This window comes from Prionailurus bengalensis, chromosome B2, assembly GCF_016509475.1.
Source record: "Prionailurus bengalensis isolate Pbe53 chromosome B2, Fcat_Pben_1.1_paternal_pri, whole genome shotgun sequence".
NCBI classification, from domain to species: domain Eukaryota; kingdom Metazoa; phylum Chordata; class Mammalia; order Carnivora; family Felidae; genus Prionailurus; species Prionailurus bengalensis.
The window spans coordinates 54468933-54495242 of NC_057349.1; the positions used below are offsets into that span (position 1 = coordinate 54468933).

The window sequence follows — 26310 nt, forward strand, 5'->3', positions numbered from 1 at the left end:
GGTTTTAAGTCAGTGTGTTCTCTAATGTGATTTTCTCACTGGTAGGGGGTGGGAGACCTATTTACTCTTGGTAATTTCCTTTACAAAAAGAAAACTTAGTACCTGTTTTTAGAGCTTGTCCTTCACCTGCTGGTTCTCAGTGGCTGTTCAAAATAATCCATATGCCAAGGTGGCATATTTTGAGTGGCATATTCTGGCACCCTTCAAAATATATATAATGTATGTTCACACTTTTTCATGTGAACTCCCAGGAGTATTCAGTGATATACTTGCATATAAAATGGAACTGATTTTTAACATTTCACTTTTCAAATGCGGTAAAACAAGTTTATACAATTTTATGCAAATAATTGTAGCGAATAATTATAGTATATACTTGGCATTTTACAGTTTACAGATTTCTTTTGCATCGAGTGAAGTATAGGTCTCATTACTACAATATTAAAAATGAAAAAACAGACTGAGGTAATTTATAATTGCCTAACATTATTCAGCTAGGAGTGGCAGAGTTAGAACCAAAATCTGTGTTATCTCTCTAACACCTTGCTGCCTCATAAGCTTGTGAAAAGTTCTCACCCATGAGAAACGAATTAACTGTTGCAGAGCAGCAGACGAAATATTTAGTACACCATAGGAGGTATTTTACTGAATTATATTAATAGCAGCAATGCCTTCCAGCTGTAGTACAGATTTGAAATTGCTTAACTGATTTTTTTTTTAAAGGTTCTATAAAGAGTTAGAGGGAGGAACTAGATTCCAGGTTTTTCTGATGAGGAACCTGGAGGCAAAACATGTAAGTAATTTAAGTAATATTAAATAACACACCAGATCTGACCCACTTAAGATAGCCTTTTCTGGTTAATAATAAAACTGATTACCTTGGTAATGATAACAGCTCTAAAGTATTGACTCTGTGCTAGATACTATACCAATTGCTTTATGAAAATGAGCTAATTAATCCCCACATCACCCTATCTGTTAAATACTACTCCTTCTGATGAGGGAGCATAAGGCAAGCTGAGGGCAAAGCACAAACTAACAGTCCCTCCCCCAGCCCCAAGTGGGATATGTGTAACATTCCTCAGGCACTCCTGCTGCCCAGGAACAAAGGAAAGAAAACGAATGGTTAACTGATAGAGATCACAGTCTTGCAAGACATGAGTCTCCATTAGTTTACAAATATCCTAGTAAATTACAAGAAAAAGGCAATCTTATCAATAGTTTAATCTCCAGAAACCTATAACCCCAACATCACCCTCCCGTCCATAGTGATGTGGGGAACAAAGGCAAGAATGAAATGGCAGGTAAAATTAAACTTCCTTATACCCTGCAGCCCATTGACAAATTCTTGAGGCAAATACGGAGTATAACATTTCTCCAGGAACTCCCTACTGTCTTAATGTTAATGCTTTGCTAGAGGGAAAAACAACCTTAGCTTGATAATAACTAGGCCTCCAATATCCTGTGAGTCTTCCCTAGCATATGAAAATCCCTTTGGAAACTTCCCCTTGACTTTACCTTCCCCACCTCCCAAGTTTTTTACACCAAAAAACGTCTCAAGAATTCTTTCTTGGCCATCAGCTCCAAACCCCCATCACTTCACAGCCCTGTCACTTCGTGTGAGTGTGTGTGTGTGTGTGTGTATGTGTGTATACGAACTGTATATATGGGATCTTTACAGATTGGTTAGTAACAGCTTGTGGTAAGACAGGATTTAAACTTGGGTATTTGACTTAAAGCCCTGCCTTAGTAGCCTTTTCTTCTTCCCATACTCTGTGGGGCCTCCTGGTCTTCAGTGTGTTTTTGGTTAGGGTATGTGTGATTTTTCAGTGACCTTGAGAGTGAAACTGTGGTTGAAATTAAGGGTTAAAGAGAAGTATTTAGAATCTGCAGGTAACTGATGACAAAATTAGTTTTATAGGTAATAATTGAGTGGTTTAGTAAGTAGGCATTTAAAAGGGGGTCACAATACATTAAATGCCTGTAGTGTGCATTCTGGTTATTAACATTATAAGTGAAGCTTTAGGGAAATGACACAAGAAGAAGTTATCAACAGGTTAGAAATTGTAGAAGATCGAACAAGAACATGCTGAGAAAAGGCATTGGGATGATTTCATGTTCTTTCCTAGTTGTAGGTCCACTTGTATAACCCTGCTGTTAAGCTGTGAATTCCTGTTGTTACTTATAGCTAAACTTCCTGGGACCAAAGTAATGGTCCTTGATATGCTGAATTGTGGGTATTGAATTAATTCTCTTTGTAGTTTAGCAGACCCTCCCTTAGTGTTTTTTAAATATGTAAATTAGAGCTCCAAATTCTTGTGGGTTAGAAACAAATGTCACTAAGGAAGGATCGAAAATATCCTGTTAAGAAATACTATATCATTACCCTCTTCTCTGCCTTCATATATGTGGCTGTTTTGCCTCACTTAGGTCAAGAAGATTTTCCTTTTCAAATATAAATGTGTCTCTGAGGGTACTTGCTGTTTACCCAGTCTCACTTCATTGTGCAAGCTGAGCTTGACCATAATGAATGGCAGTTGTTGCTTTGCCAATGGGAATAATAATTGGGCTTGGGGCTTTTCTTGGTAGGAAAGACATTCTTCCAGGGAAACCACACATTGTTCTTCTAGGCAATTGAATGTTTATGCCATGGCCTCTGAATATATATACTCATAGCTTCTGAGTAGATTCTGGTGTAAACACTTTTTAAACCATAACAAGATAAGGTCACTAGATGAGGTGCCTGGTTAGCCCAGTTGGTTAAGTGTCTGACTCTTGATTTTCGCTCAGGTCATAATCTCACAGAGAGTTCAAGCCACACATAGGGCTCCGTGCTGACAATGTGAAGCCTGCTTGGGATTCTCTCTCTCTCTCCCTCTCTGTTTATCCTTTTTCTGCTCATGCGTGCAAGTGCACACTCTCTCAAAATAAATAAATAAACATTTAAAAAAAAGGGAAAGGCAACTTTGAGAGAGACTTTGAAAGAGACAGGGTAGGAGCAGGATAAAGAAGTGCCTATTGTATAATTTTTCTTGTGTTCCATTGGTAACATAGTGCCCCTGAAAATAATTTACTGTTGTTTTTGGCAGAAATTGGTGTGTTGCCAGTTCCATGGCTTGCATGTCAGGACTAATTTGGAAGGTTGAAAACTGCCACTTACCGCCAAAAGACCAGTGTTGATTTTTTGGCATTTCCCATCACTGGACAGAATTGTCTGTCTCCCTCTTTCTGTGCCCCTTGCCTGCTCATGTTCACACACCTTCTCTTTCTGTCTCTCAAAATAAATAAATAAAATTTAAAAAAAAAAAGGGAGGGGCGCCTGTGTGGCTGAGTCGGTTGGGCGTCCGACTTCGGCTCAGGTCATGATCTCGTAGTTTGTGAGTTTGAGCACCGCGTCAGGCTCTGTGCTGACAGCTAAAAGCCTGGAGCCTGCTTCGGATTCTGTGTCTCCTCCTGTCTCTGCCCCTCCCCCTCCCATGCTCATGCTCTGTCTCTCTCTCTGTCTCTCAATAATAAATAAACATTAAAAAAGTTTAAAAAAAGAAATATTTCTTTGACTTGTAGAGGTGGATACCTAGAAAGTGTTCTCTAAGAAAATGTCAGCAAGCCTTCTTGCTCAACTATAGACCCCAACAGTTATTTCTTACTGCATTTTCTTGAGGCGTTGGCAGTGTTGGAACATTCTAAGTACCAGACCAGAAACAGGAGCAGAATGCCTAGAAGACCACACCTTCCCTTCTGTCCCCTTCCCTACCCGTGATCCCATACTGAACACATACCGCCCCCCACCTGTGGTCATGTGCTCTCTCTTTCTGCTCTTTTGCCTATACCTTCCTGACCCTCCCTTTAGAAAACAGTAGGTCTCCTTCTTATCAGTGGAGAGGTTGGTTGTTAAAGCTTGAGCTTGCCACCTCCCCCAGCTGCCGGCATCCGAAATAAATCTCTCCCTTTCTCTTTTCCAAACCCACGTCTCCAGTTACTGGCTTCTCTTGCAACAAGTTTTTCTGGAGTTTGTTCGGCTACGGTATTGGCAAGCAGAGCCAAGCAGCTATGCTTTTGATTTGCCTAGCCCCCTGGAGATTCCCTAGGATGCAGCAGTTGGCTGCTGTGGTACACCAGGGGTTACCCATTTATTTCCTGAGTTAGCAGCTGTGATAGATCATTTGGTAATGAAAACATCTCCCAATCAGTGTACCTTCTGTACAATATTTCAAGAGTTTGCTAGTCTGAAAACTAGAGAAGACAGTTTGTGTGACAAATACATGAATGGTCTGAAAACTTAATTATAAGGTCCAAATTTTAGACATACATACATACATGGAGGCAGTAAATAAGTTGGAAAGAAAAGGGAGGTGAAAGATACTAGTTTTAGCTTTTCTTCCTTTAGAGAGAGTACCTTGCCATTGTGAGAAGGGAGATGTTTCATTTTCAGAAATACCAAATGAAAGCTGTGCTGTCTAATTAACAATAGGTTTACAACCTATTGGAAATATGTGGAGCTCCCCCCTCAATGGAGCCCCAAACCCTTAGATACTTCACTTCCTGGTTCTTCCCCTCTCCGTTTCATGGGCTTATTTTGGGGGGCTTTGCAATGAGCATGGACCAAAGAACAAAGGGAGGAGGGGCTCAAAGTCTCTCGTAATCTCAGGGAATGTACATTTGTTCCAGTCAGACTACCTTTTGCCTTACCTGGGCATAGGCGACTTCAGGGTAAGGCTGTAACCTCTGTACTACTCAGCCAGTGAGGAATCAGGGGAGGGACTTGAATGCTCGGAGGTAAGTTGTCTGCTATAACCGCCCTGAGTGTGCCTGTCCAACAGACACCTGCTCTTGGAAGAATATTGATTAAAGCCTTATTTCACTGTGCTCCATGTTTCCTGGTCCCTCCTTCGATTGGGTCGATGGGCTTATTTCTAACACCATTACTTGCATAGAATAGCTGACCCAAAGTTTTCTGAAGAACATACAGAAATCTTGTATCTAATTAAATTCACTCCATACCTAAAAGTTTTCACAGAGATTGATTATAGTTAATGTTTATGACTGATGAAACAAACAGAAGGTATTCATTAAAGATGTTAGCTGGAACTTTTTTTTTGCTGGAACTTTCAACATTCTGGTTTTCACCAATGAAATATACTGATTTGAAAGTTTTTCTTCTTTTTTGAAAGTTTTCTTTTAGTTGAAATGCCATTTGTTCTCCTGGTTGTAGTTTTCTAGTGGGCGATAGGTAGTTATGAAGCCATAAGCTACCAGTTGTTGAAAACTCCAGCAGGCATTTTTTAAATAAAACTTGGTAAGCAGATTCTAAAACTTATATGGAAATTCAAGGACATAGAATAGCCAAGATAATATTGAAAAAGAACACAGTAGCAGGACTTACATTATCTGAATTTGAGACTTGCTCTAAAGATTACGTAATTAAAACAATGTGGCATTGACAAAAGGATAAACATACAGATCAGTGGAATAATAGACCCACACATTTATGGTCAAATTTGACCAGGGTACCAAAGCAATTTTTATTTTTATTTTTAATTGAGGTATAGGTGACATACAATGTTATATTAGATTCAGGTATACAACATAGTTATTCAACAATTCTATACATTACAAAACGCTCACCATAGTAAGTGTAGTCTGTCACCTTACAATGTTATTACAATATTATTGACTGTATTCCCTATGCTGTACTTTCTATCCTCGTAACTTGTTTATTTATTTCTAAATTTTTATTTGAGGGAGGGGGAGAGAGAGAAAAAGAGGGAGCGAGCCAGAGAGAATGAGAGTCCCAAGCAGGCTGCACAGAGCTCGACACGGGGTTCCATCCCATAAACTCTGATATTATGACCTGAGCCTAAATCAAAAGCTGGACACTTAACCAACTGAGGCACTCAGGTGCCACCCCTCCCCCATGACTTATTTATTTTATAAGTGGAAGTTTGTACCTCTTAATCTCCTTCATTTATTTCACCTATACTATCACTTCCCTTCCCTCTGGCATCCACTAGTTTTTTCTTTGTATTTATGAGTCTCTTTCTATTCAAAGAAATTTAGTAAGGAAAGAAAAATATTTTCAGCAAATAGTATTGAAGGGTACTAGAATATGCCACCCCAAAATATGTCACTTTGACATAAAAATTATTTTGAGCTAAAGGCAACTGAAAACCAGCAGAAGCCAGAAGAACTTTTTACCTCCTCCTAACTGCCTGAAAATAAAATATAAATTTCCCCTTTTAAAGGAAATTTACATTTGTTAAGATGTCTCTGTATGGGGAAGAGAGCTACTCCAGACAACTCTTATCACCCAAGAGACTCATCTGCAAAACAGTACAACCTTTATTTGCCATATATTTCCTCCGCTCACCTTCTCAGAACTTGCCTCTCCCACCAAGAATCCCTTTTTCTTGGTTTAGCCTAAAATGGTATATAAGCCTCAATCATCTGGCTACCTCCTTGAGTCCTGTTTCTTTGTTAAGACTGCCATCAGCACACTTTATGTACATATGTAATTAAATGGGTTATTTTCTTGTGAATGTCTTTGATCAATTTGATTCATGAGCCCCAGCCATGAACCATGAACCAGCCATGAAGATCCTTCCTCCCCTAGAGGGGTAGAAAACAACCTGGACTTGTACTTTACCTTACACACAAAAGTTGAGACGAAAAGGACCTGACTTTAGAGATTAAACATCATGGCTTCTAAAGGACAGCATGGGAGAATATCTTTGTAAGCTGACTGAGGACACAGGGAGCATTACCATAAAAAAAAATTGATAACTTAGGGTTCATGAAAAATAAACACGTTTACTTACCAGAAGACAACAACGTTAAGAAAATATATAGACAAGCCACAGATTGTAAGAAAGTATTTCTAACACCTGTATCTGACACCAGGGCTATATCCAGAGCTTATCAAGAATTCCTACAAGAAGACAATCTGTTTTTTTAAATGGGAGAAAGATTTGAACAGACACTTCACAAAATAAGGCATGATGAATGGATAAAGAAGAGTTGGGGTGTGTGTGTGTGTGCGCGCATGTGCGCACACACACATACATATACATACATACAGTGGAATATTACTCAGCCATCATGGGCACCTGGGTGGCTCAGTTGGTTAAGTGTCCAACTTAGGCTCAGGTCATGCATGATCCCGCAGTTCATGAGTTCAAGCTCTGAATTGTGCTCTGTGCTGACAGTGCAGAGCCTGCTTCAGATCCTGTCTCCTTCTGTCCCTGCCCTGCTCATGCTCTATTTCAAAAATAAATAACAAAAACAAAAAAAACGCCAAAAACCCACAGAATGAAATCTTGCTATTTGCAATGATGTGGATGGAGCTAGAGGGTATTATGCGAAGCAAAATAAGTCAGTCAGAGTAAGACAAATACTATATGATAAGAGGGAACCAAACCAAAACAGACTCTTAACTGGAGAAAAAATTGAGGGTAGATGGAGGGGGGTGAGCAGCAGGATAGGCTAAATGGGATGAGTATTAAGGAGGACACTTGTTGGGATGAGCACTGGGTGTTGTATGTTAAGTGATGAATCACTAAATTCTACTCCTGAAACCAGTACTACACTATATGTTAAGTAACTTGAATTTAAATAAAATCTTGGGAAAAAATATATATGCATATGCACATATACATATATGTATCTATATATGGTCAGTGATGCAGGAAGTCAATATTGCAAACATGAACATGTTTGAATAAAGGTAAAGATTCAAAGAAACAGACAAAAAACCCAAAGTAAGGCATATGAAAAGAAAGGATATGAAAAAGTGCTCACAAGAATTACTCATCAGGGAAATGCAAAGTGAGATATCACTGCCTACCCTTTAGACTGGCTAAAATGAACAAAATTGAGTCAGCACCAAACTTTGGGGACAGTGTGGAACTCTCATGCATTGTTGGTAGGCTATAAAATAGTATGGTCGGTCACCTTGGAAAACTATTGGCAGCAATTCTGGCAGCATTTGAGAGAAATGAAAACATAGGCCCACAAAAGTCATCTACAAGAATGTTCATGGTAGCTTTATTGGTAATAGCCCCAAACTGGAAAAATGGCCCAGGTGTCCATCACCAGAGAACTAGATAAACTATCTGGTATATTCATACAATGAAACACTACTTAGCAATAAAAGGAACAAACTGCTGATAGTGTTACCAATCAGTCTATCACAGCTGCTAACTCAGGAAGTGAACTGGTAAGCCCCGGCATGCTGCCATGGCCAATACTGAGGGGATGGACTGAGGGGAATACTGAGAGGGATGGACAAATCGAAAGCATAGTTCCTGGCTGGGTTTGCCTACACTGTTGCCGAAGAAACTTGGATAAACTCATCGTGAGAGAAGCTCACAATGAAGGTTTAGAAAAGAAGGAGAAGGTTTAGAGGTTTAGAAGGTTTAGAAAAGAGGGAGAAGGTTTAGAAAAGAGGGAGAAATTTATTTTGGGTGCCAGCAGCCAGGGTGGTGGCAGGCTCAAGTCAATATCCAACCTCTTTCTTGGCAAGATGGATGCCTAGAGTTTTATAGACATTCAGGGAGGTACGGGCAAGAAAGCATGCAGAGAACATGTGATCGTGGTTGGGCGTTGGTATGTGTTCAGCACAGGATCATGGGCACAAAATGGGACAGGTTGGGTATGGTCTTCTAGGCATTCTTTGTTATCAAGGCCTTTTTGTCTGGGTGGTTGGAACATTCCAGTCATTGCCAAAACATCTTTGTCAATGCCTCAAGGAAGCGTGATAAGAAATAAGTGCAGCAGGTTTTAGTTAGAGCATGAATTAGCAATCTTGTCTTTTTTTGGTTTTAACTGTTGGGGTCTATAGTTGAGTAAAAGGGCTTGTTGACAGTATGTGTAATGAATGGCATAAATCTCAAAACATAAAGTCATGAAACAAGTGAGTTATAAAACACTTTATACTGTGTGATTCCATTTATATAAAGTTGTAGAATAGTTAAAACTATGGTGATGAAAATCACATCGGTAGTTTCTTGTACGTATGGAGGGGAGGGAAGAATGTTGACTGGGAAGGGGCACCAGAGAACTCTGGGTGATGGAAACGTTCTGTCTCTTGATAGGAGTATGGATTACATAGGTACAGTGATTTGTCAAAACCAATAAAACAGTAGACTTGAGATCTGTGTATTTCAGGTTGTAACTTGAAATTTAAAAATCTCACCCCCCAAAATAATACAGTATATTACTCTCTTAATCTAGTTCTTTCTTACTTTCCTTAAAGTATTAGCTAAGTCCTACTATTCTGAGCTTTTCAATCAATGTTAGTTCCTGTTTTCTTTCTTTCCCACCCACTTCAAACTCCTTTTTATACTGTTAGCTTGCTTTGTAAACATGGAGTCAGGAATTCCAGGTGGGAGGCAATTGCAGTAGTTCATTAATCAAGCATTGGCTTGCATTTCTTCTTGCTTTGCTTCTCTTTTACACATTGCTTCTCTCCTGTAAGTGAGAATACAGAAGAAGGGATTAATTGTGTTATGCATTTCAGAAGTAGCATAGGTAGGATATAGGAATTCAGGGAGTACTAAGATAAGGGGGTTGAGACTAAACTGATACACATTCATTATAAGCTCTGGAATCAAACCAAGAAATGGGTGATTTGATTACTCTCAGGAAAGGATTATCCTCATTGTTAAACATATATACATGTAAACATTTGCTGTCTTTACTGAGTAATTTGTTTCCTGTAAGTTTTGCACTTTTAAAAAAATGTATTTGTACATGAAGGGCTCAAATGATGTATAGGATATGTACACCTACCTATGAATGCTGAATTTATTTTAGAAAATACCATTTTGTACTCTGATTATAGCTGTCTGTCACTGCTGACACCACTAGATGATATTGACTTACTTTGCCTGTTCTTTTTCCTCCAGTTTGACAAAGGCTACTCTTACAATATCCGTCATAGCTTTGGAAAGGAAGGCAAGAGAACTGACTATACACCTTTCAGTTGCATGAAGATTATTCTAACCAATCCACCAGGCCAAGGGGATTATCATGGTAAGTGCTTCCACTGGATACATGTCTGTGAAGTGTAGAAACCCCACTAGCTCTATAGGAAACAGTGAAGCAGTGTGATTGATGGCTTTTTGTATCACCATATCCCTTGTAGCTTGTGTCAGTCACCACTGTGCTCCTGCACTGTTCTAGAGATCTGTCGTATTACTGAACTAGGTCAGCAAGAGAGTTTATTCAGCTATGCTAAAGATTGTGCTGGACCAGGCTCTTTAGTTCTCAGTGTCCCCCTTCACCTGCCATTTTCTGTTTCTCTCATGATTAGGAGACTAATACAGGTTCTTCAAAGGTTTTTGAAATTGAGTACCTTGAATTATAGAATAGTTGATCCATTAATTTTCAAAAGACTACTGAGGAAAGGTGTGTTTTAGTATCATTAATGAATGAAATTGAGTGAGGAATTTAGTGGGTCATGGTATCAAACATCTGTCAATTCACCTGAGTTACTGTAGGTTGAAAAAAAAAAGGCTAAACTATTTTTTGTAGATTTCTTAGTTCAACAATTTTTTTCTGAAATAGTTCTCTGCACATACCTTGAAAAGTTCCTCATTTGTCTGGTATGTCAGAGAATGATTTTAATAATCCACATTAGTAAATACTTTAGATAACTAAAGCTTACTGCAGTATGTGTCAGAACTTTTTTTCTTTTAGCACTCTTTTTTTTAACGTTTACTTATTTATTTTGAGAGACAAAGAGAGCATGCACATGAGCAGGGGAGGGGCAGAGACAGAGGGAGAAGCAGAATCCTAAGCAAGGTCTGTGCTGTCAGCGCAGAGCCTAATGTGTGCTTGATCCCATGACTTGTGAGATCATGACCTGATCTGAAATCAAGAGTAAAACACTCAATGAGCTGAGCCAGACATGCACCCTTGGCATTTCTTTTAATGTGTAGAAGGATGTTTATTAATTATTGTTTCAGCATCTTGAATGTAATTCTTTATTAAAAGATTATGCATTTATAGGCTGTTATGGATCAAGATCCAAATAATCACAAACAGAATTTTAAGGAAGATGCTTGACATGTCCAGAGCACTAAAAAAATGCCTTTACTTTCATATTTAATAGATAAAAGGTTGCTGGTACTGGTTTTCACAGTGAGTGGTTCTCATCACTTGTGTCAGTTACTTTAAGGTACCTTTTAGAAATGCATATTATCAGGCTCCACCCTCAGACTTATAAAATCAGATGTATTTGCACGTGCCCTGAATAATTGCTTATGTCTTCTAAACTTTGATTGACCACATACTTCTATTGAGAAAATATATTACTTTTCTTAGGCCATTTAGTTTGGCCTAGTAAAACTCCCAGGGATTCTTTTATCACTTACCAGATCCTAGAACTCCCACTTATGTAGTTGATTTTTATTAGCTCAAATGCAGGATTTTATATTGCTTATTCCTGTTAAACTGAATCTTATTCCAGTCCATTGTTTGTTTTATTTTATTTTTAATTTAAACTCTGTCAGTTAAAAAATAATCTACTTAGCAGACACTCAGTGAGTTCGTATTATTTATTAGAATCATTGATCTGTCCTTGTTTTAATGAGTAAATTTAATTTTTTTAGAGCACTTAGGTTCACAGCAAAATTGAGCAGAAAATACAAAGAGTTCTCACATACTCTCTGCCGCACACTTGCACAACCTGCCACTATCAGCAGCATCCTTCACTAGAGTGGTTTGTTACTTGTGAACTGAGAAGAATGTGTAATCTGCTATTATTGGATATAGCATTTTATAGATATCAATTATATTAATTGATGGTGCTTTTGAATTCTGATTATTGTTGCTGATTTACTGCCCGCTGGATCTGTCCATTTCCTTTTTTTTTTTTTTTTAATGTTTATTTATTTTTGAGAGACAGAGCACAAGCAGGGGAGGGGCAGAGAGAGAGGCAGACACAGAATCTGAAGCAGGCTCCAGTCTCTGAGCTGTCAGCACAGAGCCCAACCTGGGGCTCAAACTCACAAACCAGGAGACCATGACCTGAGCCAAAGTCAGACTCTAAACCGACTGAGCCACCTAGGCGCCCCAGGATCAGTCCATTTCTGATGGAGAAGTATTGGAGTCTGTAATAGGGGATACATCAATTTGTCCTTGCAGTTCTACCAGTTTTGCCTCTTGTATTTTGATGATCTATTGCTAGATGGATACACATTAAGGATTGTTATGTCTTCCTGGAGTATGCACTGCTTTATCATTATGTAATATCCTCGATATACTTTCCCACTCTGATGTTTTTATATTACCTTTACTTACTCTCTGATGTTCTTTTCTTTAGGTGGACCCAAGTTCTGGCCTTTATCATTTTCCTTCTCTTTGAAGAGCTTTTTTAACATTTCTTGCCTTGCTGGTCTACCAGTAACAATTTATGTCAGTTTTTGTTTGTCCAAGAAAGTATTTCTTCTTGTCTTTTGAAGGATAATTTCACAGGGTACAGAATTCTGGGTGTGTGGAGGTTTTTTTCCCCCTCTAAATGCTTTACATATTTCAGTCCAAAAAATAAATAAGTAAATAAATAAATATTTCACTTCACTCTTTTGCTTGCATGGTTTCTGAGGATAAGTTAGATATGATTGTTACATTTGCTTCTCTGTAGGTAAGGTGTCCCCCCGCCAGCTGCTTTCAAGATTTTTTCTTTATTTTTTATTTTCTCAAGTATGAATGTGATATATCTAAGCTATATTTTGGGGGGCATTAATACTGTTTGGAGTTTTTCAGACTTCTTATATCTGTAGTTTGGTGTCTGACATTTATTTGGGGAATATTCTCCATTGTCTCAAATATTGCTTCTATTCCTTCCTTTCTCGCTTCTGGTATTCTCATTACTACCCTTCATAATGCCCCACAGGTGTTACATATTCTGTTCTTATTGTCTTTCTTTAGTCGTTTTGTCTTTGTTTTTCAGTTTTGGAAGTTTCAATTGGCATAACCTCAAACTTGGAGATTCCTCCCTTAGCCGTGTCTATAATAAGCCCATAAAAGACGTTCATTTCCATTAGAGTGTTTAGTTCTCTAGCATTTCTTTTTGATTCTTTCTTAGGATTTCCATCTCTCTGCCTCCATTATCTGTTTTTGCACATTGTCTACTTTTTCCATTAGTGCTCTTAGCATTAACCATAGTTATTTTAAATTCTTGGTCTGATAATTCCACTATCCCTGCCATATCTGACTCTAGTTCTGATGTTTGTTCAGTCTCTTCAAAGCTGTATTGTTTGCCTTTTGATAAGCCTTGTACTTTTTTGTTAAAAAGTAGACATGACATACTGGATGAAAAGAATTCCAATCAATAGACCTTTAGTAATAGGGTGGTAAGCAGGGAGGTAGAGAGGTTGGTGTTCTCTAGTCCTCTGCTTAGTCTTTTAGTGAGTCTGTGGCCCTCGACTATCAACTTCAACAGTGACTCAGTTTTTCTCCCTTAGGTGGGACAGGATGCCTAGAGGAGGCTGGAGTTGGGTACTTCCCTACCCCTGATAGGTTAGCCTCTGATAAAACCCCGTAAGTTTAGGCTCCAGTAAAACAGGTTGTTCTGAGGGCAGGCCTTATTAAGAGTAGATTGCTCTATAGTATTAAAATGGTTACTTTTCCCCTCCCCATGCCAGAAGCTTGAGAGAATTTCTCTCTATTATTCACCATGAGCACTTGGTAGAGCTCCTGGAAGTTAGGCTTACGAAGTATGGGGCTTCCCTATGACTGGGTCTCCTTGGAGTTTTTGATGCTCAGACTTGTCCAGACTTCAAAAATTTCTCAGTTATAGGTAAGGTTTTTCCTACCGCAGCACTGGTTCCTGCAGAGATTTCTGCTCTGGTATGTTGTGATTTTCTGTATCTGCCACTCTCTCCAATTTTAGGGGACAGTGGTGTGCCCTGTGATCTGATTTCTTTGATGAGTCTAAGCAGAGTTGTTGATTTTTCAGTTCAACTTTTTCCTAGTTAGGATGGAACAGTGTATAAGCTCTTCACAGGCCAGACTAGAAATGAGATATCCCTGTCCTTTTAGTTTTACGTTGTTCATAAAACTGTTTAGTCCCCTGTGTTGGTATCATTTCGTTAACCAGCACTGTTATGAATCTATACATAACTACATTCCAGACTAAGTTTATCCGTCTCTTCTGCAAATGGATATTGGAAAGCTTTGTCAGATACTTAACTGGGTGTGCATTCACTTCATTTTTGGTTACCTGGTTCAACCCTGTCCAGTTTTGAAGATAATTTTCTTTGAGGTGGAAGAAGGAAAAAAAATAAACAGGAGTTACTGAGCTTTATTTTCTGTCTGTTATCTGTTAAAATAACACCAGCTTCTCTAAGTAGTAATCGTTTTTTTCTGTTTTTTTGCTTATTGTCAGCATAGCTTAATAACACTTTTTTGTGACCTTTAGTACCTTGGCAATCTTCATTTTCTTCTTGGCTTTGCCCTTTATAACTTTTTCCATACAGATACAGTCATTATTTCAAATGTAATTTGGATAATTCAATTAATCTCCTTTTTTTTGTGCCCTTTACTAATTCTGGGCTTACCCAAGAATTCCTTGTGCAGCCTCATTTCTTTCTTATTGGTATCTTTTGCAATTTCATTATCAGATTTTTATTTATTTTTATTTTTGAGAATAATAATGACAGCGTATACATGTTGAGTGTTTACTATATGCCAGGAGCATATAAAAGGTTTATATTGTGTTTTCACAAGAGTTCTGTGAGTGATTATTTCCTTCCCTGGACAGAAAGTGAAGCTCAGTCAGCGACAAGATAAGAATTTGCCTGTGGTCTCCCACCTGCTAGGCGGGAAACTGAGATTCAGACCTAGGTGTTACAGCTCCAGACTCTTAGCCACATGTTACACAGCTGCTCATTATGTTTCCTTGTACTACAGGTTTATAGTTTTAATCTGAATGAAGTATAAACTATGAATTTTGTGAATTTTCATTATTTGTAGGAGTCCATAGGGTTAGTGGATGTTTTTTATAGTTAAGATTTTTGGTAAACGTGTTTGTTTGGCATCTAGGCCCTTTCCTGTTTTTGCTATAACCCATTTCCCATTGCTTTCGTTAAAAATGCATAATTGTTTCGGGGCGCCTGGGTGGCGCAGTCGGTTAAGCGTCCGACTTCAGCCAGGTCACGATCTCGCGGTCCGTGAGTTCGAGCCCCGCGTCAGGCTCTGGGCTGATGGCTCAGAGCCTGGAGCCTGTTTCCGAATCTGTGTCTCCCTCTCTCTCTGCCCGTCACCCGTTCATGCTCTGTCTCTCTCTGTCCCAAAAATAAATAAACGTTGAAAAAAAAATTTTTTTAAAAACTGCATAATTGTTTCTAATTAACTTATAGATCCATCATCTGTATACTTAAAAAAAAAAGTAATCTGCCTTCCAAAATTAAATTTTAAAATAAGTATTTTCATTTAGATCGCTGTTTCTTATTAAAATATATGAAATTTTCTAGATTTTGTCCTTATAATACAGTTTTTACATTTCATTTCTTCTGTGTTCTTATTTATGCAAATACTTTAGTAGTTCATCGTTATTATTGCGTTACTCATGAAATAATACAGAGATGACATGTATCTACAAAAGTTATTTTTCTGTGAAACACTTTCTCATTTGTCCGTCTCATTCCCATCTGTGGTTTCTATTAAATTTGTATGGATTTTACTTTGTGGGAAATAGACATAAAATTTACATCTGAAAATGATGTGAGATTTTTATATTTTTTGGAGTTTGTACAGTTTTCTTTTTGTTTACATTATCTTCTCATAGTCTTTTAATGTAATTTTTAAAAATAAGAATAAAATGTGAGATTGTATAAAGTTTCTAGATAAACTGTTTTATAGCTACCTTGTGGTTATCTCTACTTGTTAGCAAGTAGCATAATTAAAACTGTTTCCTCTTCCTAGCGAATGGGCAACTTTGCCTGAGAATGCTGTAATGTTTTATGTAACTCTTGAGCCTGTAGTGTCCTGATAACCATACAACTAAATCGTCATTTAGATAAAGAGAGGAAAGCAGTTGCACCCATGGGCAATTAACTTTTTTATTAATAAGCTGTTAGACAATTAAGGGGAGCTTAGACAGTCTCTCGAGTGTGGTATTGTACTAAGTCCCGGGTAAATAACCTTGTTGGTGTGCTGGCTTGTTTTTCGTTGTCAGGGTGCCCATTCCGTCACAGTGATCCAGAGCTGCTGAAGCAGAAGTTGCAGTCATACAAGATCTCTCCCGACGGGATAAGCCAGGTAGGTCAGACGCTGCTGCACATCCTCAGTAATGAGGAGTCAGACAGTCGCTGAGTTTCACTTACTGTTCTTGCAGTGGCGCTTTGTACTGCTTGTCAGGGCTCACACCACACATCCTGTCTTCTGCATGAAGTAAGCTAAAGCTTTGACTTGCCTGGCTTAGATTCCTTGGAAATTCTAGTTCTCCTATCTGCCAGGCTGCAGTCTTATTTTTCTTGGTAAGAAAGGAAGCTGGAAACCTTTTTTCTCTCAATTTGTTTTATTATCTCAATTAGGAGTTTTTAAAAAAATAAATTTTTAGAGGAATACATTGAAGGTTATTAACGAAGCTGAAAAGTAATGGCATCATATTTTATTTTGGGAAATTTTCTGTGCTGCTTATAGGTTAAAGCAGATATAATATAGTGGCTAATGTTCTGATTGGCATCAACTCTTACCATGTTAAAGCTATACTTCTAAGGGCATCTGGGTGACTAAGTCAGTTAAGCTTGACTTCAGCTCAGGTCATGATCTCCTGGTTCGTGAGTTCGAGCCCCACTTCGGGCTCTCTGCTTTCAGCACAGAGCCTGCTTCGGATCCTCTGTTCCCTTCTCTCTCCCTGCCCCTTCCCTGCTCATGTTCTCTGTCTTTCTCTCAAAATTAAGTAAACATTAAAAAAAAAAATTTACACTTCTAATGGTAGTTCATAGGGTTGAATAATCTGTCAAAAATACTTTGGTAAATAATTGAGATAAAAAAAGAAATGTTCAAATGTAAAACCAAATATTTAAGAGTAATTTAGTAAATGTGCTTTAAAAAATATTGTGACATTGCAAAGGCTGCTGTCTCTATGTGCTTTTGAATTGACTTGGGATTTGACGTTCAAGAGGAGTATCTGCTTCCTTAGTTTAAGAAGAACAATACATGTTTTAGAGCTGTGACATTCAAATCATTATATGTCCTTAATTATTTTTTCTTAAAGTAATTACTGTACAAAACTCTACTTTTTTACTATGTCCAAACTTTGAATTTCACTTATTTCAGACCTTGAGAGTTTTGTGGTTCTCTGGCTAAGGCAGTGGTCAAAGTGCTGTTTTGAAATGCAAAGAATCGTATAAATCCTGCTCCTACAGAACCAGAGTCTGAAAGAAAACATGCCAAGTGTTATGAGAGATGTACACATAGAATGTCTTAGATCTTCTGAAGAGGGTGGCCTATCTATAACCAAATAGGGGAGGCCAAGGAACACTATCTGGAAGAGATACTCCGTTGTTTTTTTGTTTTGTTTTATTTTTTCCAGTTTTTATTTTAATTCCAGTTAGTTAACATAGAGTGTAGTACTAGCTTCAGGTGTACAATATAGTGATTCAGCACTTCCGTACATCACCCTGTGCTCATCAGAAGAAGTACACCCCTTAATCCTCATCACTTATTTAATAAACCATTCATCCACCCCTCCCCTCTGGTAACCATGAATTTTTTTCTTTGTAATTAAGAGTCTGTTTCTTGCTTTGTCTCTCTTTTTTCTCTCTGTTCATTTGTTTTGTTTCTTAAATTCCACACATGAGTGAAATCATATGGGATTTGTCTTTCTCTGACTGGCTTATTTCATGTAGCATTATACTCTCTAGCTCCATCCATGTTGTTGCAAATGGCAAGATTTCATTTTTTTTTTATGGTTGAGTAATATTCCATTGTATATGTGTATATACCACATCTTCTTTATCCATTCATCCATCCGTTGATGGACACTTTGGCTGCTTCCGTATCTTGGCTCTTGTAAATAATGCTCCTATAAACATGGGGGTCCAATTATGCTTTTGACTTCATAGTTTGTATTCTTTGGGTAAATACCCGGTAGTGTGATTGCTGGATCATAAGGTAGATCTTTTTTTTTTAACATTTTGAGGAACCTCCATACTATTTTCCACAGAGGCTGCACCAGCTTGCGTTCCCAACAGCAGTGCACAAGAGTTCCTTTTTCTCCATATCCTTACCAACACGTTGTTTCTTTTGTTGTTGATTTTTGCCATTCTGATGGGTGTGAAGTGATATTGTAGTTTTGATTTGCATTTCCGTGATGGTAAGTGATGAGGTAAACATCTTTTCATGTGTCTGTTGGCCATCTGTATGTCTTTTTTGGAGCTGTGTCTCTTCAAGTCTTCTGCCCTTTTTTTTTTTTTTCCATTGTTTATTTTTGAGAGAGACAGGGCATGAGCAGGGGAGGGGCAGAGAGAGAGGGAGACACAGAATCTGAAACAGGCTCTGAGCTGTCCACACAGAGCCCGACACAGGGCTCAAACTCAGGAATGGTGAGATCATGACCTAGGCCAAAGTCAGACGCTTAACCGAGTCACCCAGGCACCCCTGCCCATTTTTAATTGGATTATATGTTCTTTGGGTGTTGAGTTTTATAAGTTCTTCATATATTTTAGATACTAACCCTTTATTGGATATGTTATTGCAAATATCTATTCCCATTCCATAGTTTGCCTTTTAATTTTATTATTTCCTTCATCATATAGAAACTTTTCATTTTGTTATTATTTATTTTGAGAGAGTGCACGTGTGAGTGTGCATGCAAGTGGGGGAAGGGCAGAGAGAGGGGGAAAGAGAATCCTAAACAGGCTTCATGCCCAGCGCTGAGCCTGATGTAGGGCTTGGTCTCACAACCCTGAGATCATGACTTGAACCAAAATCAAGAGTCGGATGCTTAATTGAGAAACTTTTCATTTTGATTTGGTCCTAGTAGTTATTTTTACTTTTGTTCCCCTTGCCTCAGGAGACATCTAGAAAGAAGTTGCTACAACTGATGTCAAAGAGGTTATTGCCTATGTTCTCTTCTAGGATTTTTATGGTTTCAGGTCTTACATTTAGGTTTTTACTCCACTTTGATTTTGTGTGTGTGTGTGTGTGTGTGTTTGGTGTAAGGAAATGGTCTAGTTTCATTTTTTGCATGTTGCTGTCTGATTTTCCCCAGCACCATTTGTTGAAGAGATTTTCTTTTTCCCTTTGGATATTCTTTCCTGGTTTATCAAAAATTAACTGACCATGTAATTGTAGGTTTTTTTTTTTTTTTCTGGGCTTCCTATTCTGTTCCATTGATCTATGTGTCTATTTTTATGTGAGTACCATACTGTTTTGATTATTACAGCTCTGTAATATAACTTGAAGTGTGAAATTGTAATGCTGTCAGCTTTGCTTTGCTTTTTCAAGATTGCTTTGGCTATTCAGGGACTTTCGTGGTTCCATACAAATTTTAGGATTGTTCTAGTTCTATGAGAAATGCTGATGGTATTTAGATAGGGATTGTATTAAATGTGTAGATTGCAGTAAAGATATTTTAACAGTATTTGCTATTCCAGTCCATGAGCATGGCTTGTCTTTCCATGTTTTTGTGTCATTTTCACTTTCTTTCATCAGCGTCTTAGAGCTTTCAGAGTACAGATCTTTCACTTCTTTGGTTCGGTTTATTCCCAAATATCTCATTACTTTTGGTACAATTGTAAAATATAATTTTTTTCTTATTTTCTGTTTCTGCTGCTTCGTTATTGGTGTGTAGAAATGCAGTAGATTTCTGTACATTGATTTTTTTTTTTATCCTGTGAGTTTACTTAATTCTTTTATCAATTCTAGGGGTTTTTTGGTGGAGTCTCAAAATTTCTATATTCAGTATCATGTAATCTGCCAATATTGAAAGTTTTACTCTTTACTCTTCTCCTCCCCACTGTTGTTATATTTTATACTCTATTATTTTGCGAGTTCCTTGACTGATTTTTTTTTTTTTCGTTTTATTTTATTTATTTTTGGGACAGAGAGAGACAGAGCATGAACGGGGGAGGGGCAGAGAGAGAGGGAGACACAGAATCGGAAACAGGCTCCAGGCTCTGAGCCATCAGCCCAGAGCCCGACGCGGGGCTCAAACTCATGGACCGTGAGATCGTGACCTGGCTGAAGTCGGACGCTCAACCGACTGCGCCACCCAGGTGCCCCTAATTTTTTATAGAAATACTCAGTTGTACTGCTTTTGGGTTTCCTACCTTTATATTGTCACTTCTGGTCTCTCCTTTCCAAAATGGCCCCTTAATATTTCTTGAAGGACTGGTTTAGCGGCCATGAACTACTTTAGGTTTTATTTGTCGGGGAAACTCTTTATCTCTCTTTCTATTCTGAATGATAGCTTTGCTGGGTAGAGTATTTTGGCTGTGGTTTTTCCCATTCATCACTTTGAATATATCATGCCACTCCCCTCTGGCTTGGAAAGGTTCTGTTAAAAATAATCTGCTAGCCTTATGGATTTTCCCTTGGAAGTTATTATCTTCTTTTGTCTTACTGCTTTTAATTTTTTTTTCTTTATCAGTACATTTTGCTGTTTCATTACAATATATCTTGGTGTCAGTCTGCTTTTGTTGATTTTGATGAGAGTACTCTTTGACTCTTAGATCTGGATATCTGTTTCCTTCCCCACTTTAGGAAAGTTTTCAGCTATTATCTCTTGAAATAAAGTTTCTGCCCCCTTTCTCTTTCTTCTTCTGGGACTCCTATAATACAAATGTTACTATGTTTGATGGAGTCACTGACTTCCCTACATCTATTCTTGTTTTGCAGAATTCTTTTTTTTCCTCTTGTTCATTTTGATTACTTTCCATCACTGTCTTCTAGGTCATTAATTCATTTCTCTGCTTCTAGCCTGCTGTTCATTAAGCATGTTTCTCATTTTGTGTATCATACCCTTTTTCTCTGCTATGTTATTTCTTATCTTTGTGTGAAGGGTCTCATTCATGTCTTCCACTGAGTATCCTTATTACCATTATTTTAAATTCTCTATGAGTTATGTTACTTATATCTGTTTCACTTAGGTATTTGGGTGTGGCTTTGTCCTTTTACTTCATTTGGGATACATTTCTTTGTCTCCTCATTTTGACTAAGTCTCTGTACCTCTTTCTCTGTGTTTGGAAAGTCAGCTATGTCTCCTGTTCTTGAGGGTAATGCCCTTATGAAAAAGTGGTCCTGTACTTCCTTGCCTTGTAGTGATCCCTGTTCCCCGCAGCCTGACGCTTCTGGGAGTGTCTCCAGTGTGTACTGCATGCAATCTGCTGTTTTGTCCTGGCCTAATCTTTCTGGCAAGTTATCTGCAAAGGCTCTCTTTGCCTTTTGTGAGTAGCATTTCATCCCTTTCCTGAAGGTGACATATTTTAGCTAGAGTGTTGTGGTCTGTGTATGAAATGAGACCTACTTCCAATGTCACCAGAACCAAGGCTCTGCAAAACTCCCAAGTGAGCAGACGTGGTGTGAGCAGGTATTTGGGCTAGTCTTCTGGGAAAGGGGATCTGAGCTCTGAGACTGAGGCAAGGTGAGTGGGAAGGGTGATTCCACCATTGTGTGTGTGTGTGGGGGGGCAGGGCTTGATATAAGCAAGTTAGGTAGCAAATGTTGGTGCTGCACGGCTTCCCATAGGTGGCTCTGTGCTTATGCTGAGGGACAGGGGAGGGAAATGGCACCCGCATTTTCTTTTGTTCCCAGAGGGATCTCTCTGTGAACACTGTCTCTCTGGGCTATGCTCTGAAATAAGTGAATAACCTCCCCACTATGTGCTTAGGCACCCTTCAGATCGTTGTTTCCAGGCTGTATGTTCCTAGGCTGTTTTCCCTGCCTTCTTTCCGAGAGCAGTGCCAGTGCCCTCCAAGTTCTCCCAGAGCCAAGCCTGCTGACCTTTAAAACTCTAGGCTTTAAGCCCTACTGGTTGCAAGAATTTATAAAATTCATTTCCTCTCACTTTCCAAGCCAATTGCTTTGGTGATTCCTTTTCCCCTGAGCTGCCCTGTGAGGTAGTCTGTCTCTTGCCCTTCTACGGCAACTGCAGCTCCCTCTCCACTGAGGTGGCCACTGTTTCTCTACGTTTAGTTGTAGAGTTTGTTCTTTCCATCTTCAGGTCAATTTCTGGGGTATTTAAGATGATTTGATAGTTATCTAGTTATAGTCATGGGACAAGGTGAGCTTAGGGTCCTCCTTCTCTGCTGCCACCTTCCAACCTCTGGAAGATCTACTCTTTGCATTTTGCCTGGGTCAGGAGTGGAGGATGGGGAGTGGGAATTAAAAGAAGAGAATGCAGGGGCGCTTGGGTGGCTCATTTGGTTAAGAGTCCGACTTCAGCTCAGGTCATGATCTCACGGTATGTGGGTTCAAGCCCCACATCGGGCTCTGTGCTGACAGCTCAGAGCCTGGATCCTGCTTCAGATTCTGTGTCTCCTTCTCTTTGCCCCTCCCCCACTCGTGCTCTGTATCTCTCTCAAAAATAAATAAACGTTAAAAAAATTTTTAAAAAAGAATGCAAGAATAAAAAGCAGTAAGTATATAGATTATTAGGATTTGAAGCTTAAGATAATGGAAGTGCTAGTACATAAACATTAATAGACGAGAGAAGTAAATTGGTTTGTGAGATTAGGTTTAGAGGTGGGATATTTAAATGGAAGACAGAATGTAGATTTGTGCTTCATTAGAGAAGTTAAAAGTGGAAATTTGAGGTTCTTCCCAGTTAGAAATGTAGAACTGTAGGGTTTGAGGAGACAATAGGAAGCTATTCACTTTTATAGAGCCACATAGGATGTGACATGCCATGGGTATGCAGCTAATAGGTCAGTGATAGAACCAGAATTAAAGCCAGGCCTTCTGAATCCACGGGTTTTGATTTGTTTTGTTTTTTTCCCCTCTCTCAGCGCCAGTTTACTTGAGGGTGATTATCATGAGTTTGGTGTGTTGTGTGTGTGTGTGGTGGTGGGGGGGAGGGGGTGGGTTGGAGGAGAAAGGGAGAACAAAGTAATGGAGAGAGGGGGTAGAGAGTCAAAAACCATGTCTTAAAATGGAGGCTTGGCTAACACTTCCCTTTTGCCAGCAGAGGGAAGCAGAATCGGAAAGACTGAACAAAAAAGGGAGAGGAGGGGGAATACATTAGGGAAACGAAGTATCATACAAGTCACAGAGAATTTTGAGGAGAGGGTCCCCAGGTGTCCTTCATAGCAGAGAGAGGGGGACTGAGAAAAGGTGGTGACTGGGTGTGTTGAGTGGGTTACCCAATTTCGATTTGGTGAAAGGTATCATTGTAGTGATAGAAATCAAAAGCCAGAACACATTTGCTTAGAAGATAAGTGAATGAAAGACAGCACATTGGATTTGTAGATAGTGATATAAGTAGCCTTTTCAAGAAATGTGCTGGCGAACGGAATGACGGGGTGATACTAGTTTAAACATCTTGTGATGGTTTAGAGGAGATCTGAACCTGTTTGTATCTTGAGGGTAATCTTGATAAAAATACTTTTAAAAAGATAATCTCTCTTGAATTAAGCAAAATTAACTTTTCTTTCCCTTATGACTATATTGTACATGCCTTTGCTCTTAAACTTATTACACAAGATTATAATTATTTAACCGTTCATCTTCCCCTCTAACTTGTAAGTTTCCTGAAACGAGGATTAGATTTTTTTTAACTTTATCTCTCATAGTAATTCAGTGAGTTTGCACTTGGTAGCTGCTTTTAAAAAAATGTTGGAGAAGTAAGTGGGCATAGCTTTTGTATGAGTTGGATGCTAGGTTGTGCTTGGAGGGGTGCAGAAAGAGCCACATGGGAATTCAATGACACAAGTGAAAATCTTATTGAAGAAAGGAGTCTGTATACTTGCACAAAAGGATAGTGACAGAAAAAGGCATATCTTTCTGCCCATTTGGGAATATAGAGAAAAATGTAGAGGTGTAGAACAAAGGGAAATTGGTGGAGTAGATTAAGAGGCCTTAACTCTAACTTGCAAAGGAAAAGGTCTGGTTATTAGCTTAGAGTAGAGGTTAAGAATGGTGTTCTGGATGTAGGAAAGGTTGGGAACTGTTGACAGTAAATTTGATAGGGAATCTAGAAAAAGAATTAACTAAAGGCTTTTTTAGCCATCATAAAGAATCACTTTTTTAAAAATACAGGCAATTACTGTGTCTATTGAGAGTATCACTATTTTTATTTAATAGTAATAACTATGTGTTGGAAGGAGGAGGAAGGACAGTAAAATATCCCCCAAACTGAGAAGGCAGTTTGAGACTGAGAAACTAAAGAGGCAACTCCATTCAGTCTACACAGCGTTTTATTCAGGGTAACTTACTGACAGGATTGAACAGGCAGTGACCTGGATAGCTGAACAGCTATTTTCCTTAGAGTCCAGACTTCAGTCCATGATTTTATAGAGTAAGGGGACACTGGAGGGCTCTGTCGTGCAGTCAGAGGATCTACGAACACTTGCCTAATTGATAGCTAACATTTAACAGAACTCGTGTGGCCATCTGTGAGTCAGGAAGGGGGAGAAACTATGTTATTTCTAATTGTTACCTAATCAGATTTAGGAAAGACCAGAACAATCCTTCCTGTGTTCTGGTCAGGGAATACTTTAACCTCCAAGGGGCCTGGAACATGTAGCACTTAGTGAGGTCATCATGTGGACATGGACAAGGTGGTGGGCCAAAGATGGAGTCACTATGGTCTGCACTCCTACACTATGTACATGTTTTGCTTTTGACTCCATTGCATTCCTCCATTTACCCTCAGTCTCTAAGCAGATCCTTTACTGAGTTGAAGCTGACTAGTAATTTCCACATCAGCCTTTGGACTTGCATGGTAACCTTTTATCTGAGATGAACACAGATGTATAGTGCATGTGGGCAAGCTGTAAATAATATTTTGCTTTCAATTGATGTCTTTTTTGAGTGGATCTCAGTAGAATGAAGCAGCTGGGAGACTGTGTTCTAAAGGGCAAAAAGTTGATGAATGAAAAATCCATGTAAAACATTTTGATGAATGCTCAGTTGCAGGTTGGCATGAGTGCAAATTAGATCTTAAAAACTCCAAGTGCACTTTAAAATAGTGGAAAAAAAGTAAAGATAAACATTAAAATGCATGTAAAGTAAAACTCAATGTAGCTACTTTTATTTCAGAGAACTACTTGAGAAAGATACCTTCCACTATAAAAAATACTTAGATGCTAATAATCAGAATCTTGATGATCAGAAAAGAGATCATTGTGAATTACATGGCATCACCTCCTTTTTTTTTTTTTAATACAATTTATTGCCAAGTTAGCTAACATACAATGTATACAGTGTGCTCTTAGCTTCAGGAGTAGATTCCCATGATTCATCATTTACATATGACACCCACTGCTCATCCCAACAAGTGCCTTCCTCAATGCCCATCATGCATTTCCCCTTCTCCCCTACCCCCCTCATCAGCCCTCAGTTTGTTCTCTGGTTTTAAGAGTCTCTTATGGTTTGCCTCCCTCTCTGTCTGAAACTATTTTTTCCCCTTTCCTTCCCCCATGGTCCTTAGGTTTCTCAAATTCCACATATGAGTGAAAACATATGATATCTGTCTTTCTTTGCCTGACTTATTTCACTTAGCATAATACTCTCCAGTTCCATCCACATTGTTGCAAATGGCAAGATTTCATTCTTTCTCATTGCCAAGTAGTATTCCATTGTATATATAAACCATATCTTCTTTATTCATTCATCAGTTCATGGACATTTGGACTATTTGCATAAATTTGGCTGTTGTTGATAGTGCTGCTGTAAACATTGGGGTATGTGTGCCCCTATGAATCAGCACTCCTGTCTCCTTTGGGTAAATTCCTATTAGTGCTATTTATTGCTGGGGCATCACCTACTTTTTAAAAAAAGTACATTCATAGGATCACATTTCTCCCTTTTTGAATGAGCTTGATACTCAAGCTTCAGAAAACAACAGTTGAACAACAGAATAAAGCCAAAGAGAATGGGCAGCCTGCATTTATCTCTCAACTGTCCCCCTACTACATGATTTCAAGATTTATTTGAAAACTGCTATAATCAAAACAATGTGATATTAGAGAAATGATAAACATAGAGATAAACTGGGAAAAATTAAAATCCAGAAATAGACCCACATATTTAAAAATGGGCAACTGACTTTTTTAAAGTTTGTTTATTATTTGAGAGAGAGACAGAGACAGAGACCGTGCATGCAACTGGGAGAGAGAGAATTCCAAGCAGGCTCTGCGCTTT

At 38.6% G+C, this 26310-nt stretch overlaps 1 protein-coding gene across 2 annotated transcripts in view; it reads left to right on the forward strand.

Moving 5' to 3' along the window:
• The window catches only part of PRIM2 (DNA primase subunit 2), a 355938-nt gene that overhangs the window by 267144 nt on the left and 62484 nt on the right, over nt 1–26310 (forward strand). For both annotated transcript variants that reach the window (XM_043591715.1, XM_043591716.1), the window contains 2 exons: nt 9903–10029; nt 16178–16260. In XM_043591715.1, the coding sequence (XP_043447650.1) occupies nt 9903–10029; nt 16178–16260 (210 nt within the window). The remainder of the gene's footprint in view (nt 1–9902; nt 10030–16177; nt 16261–26310) is intronic.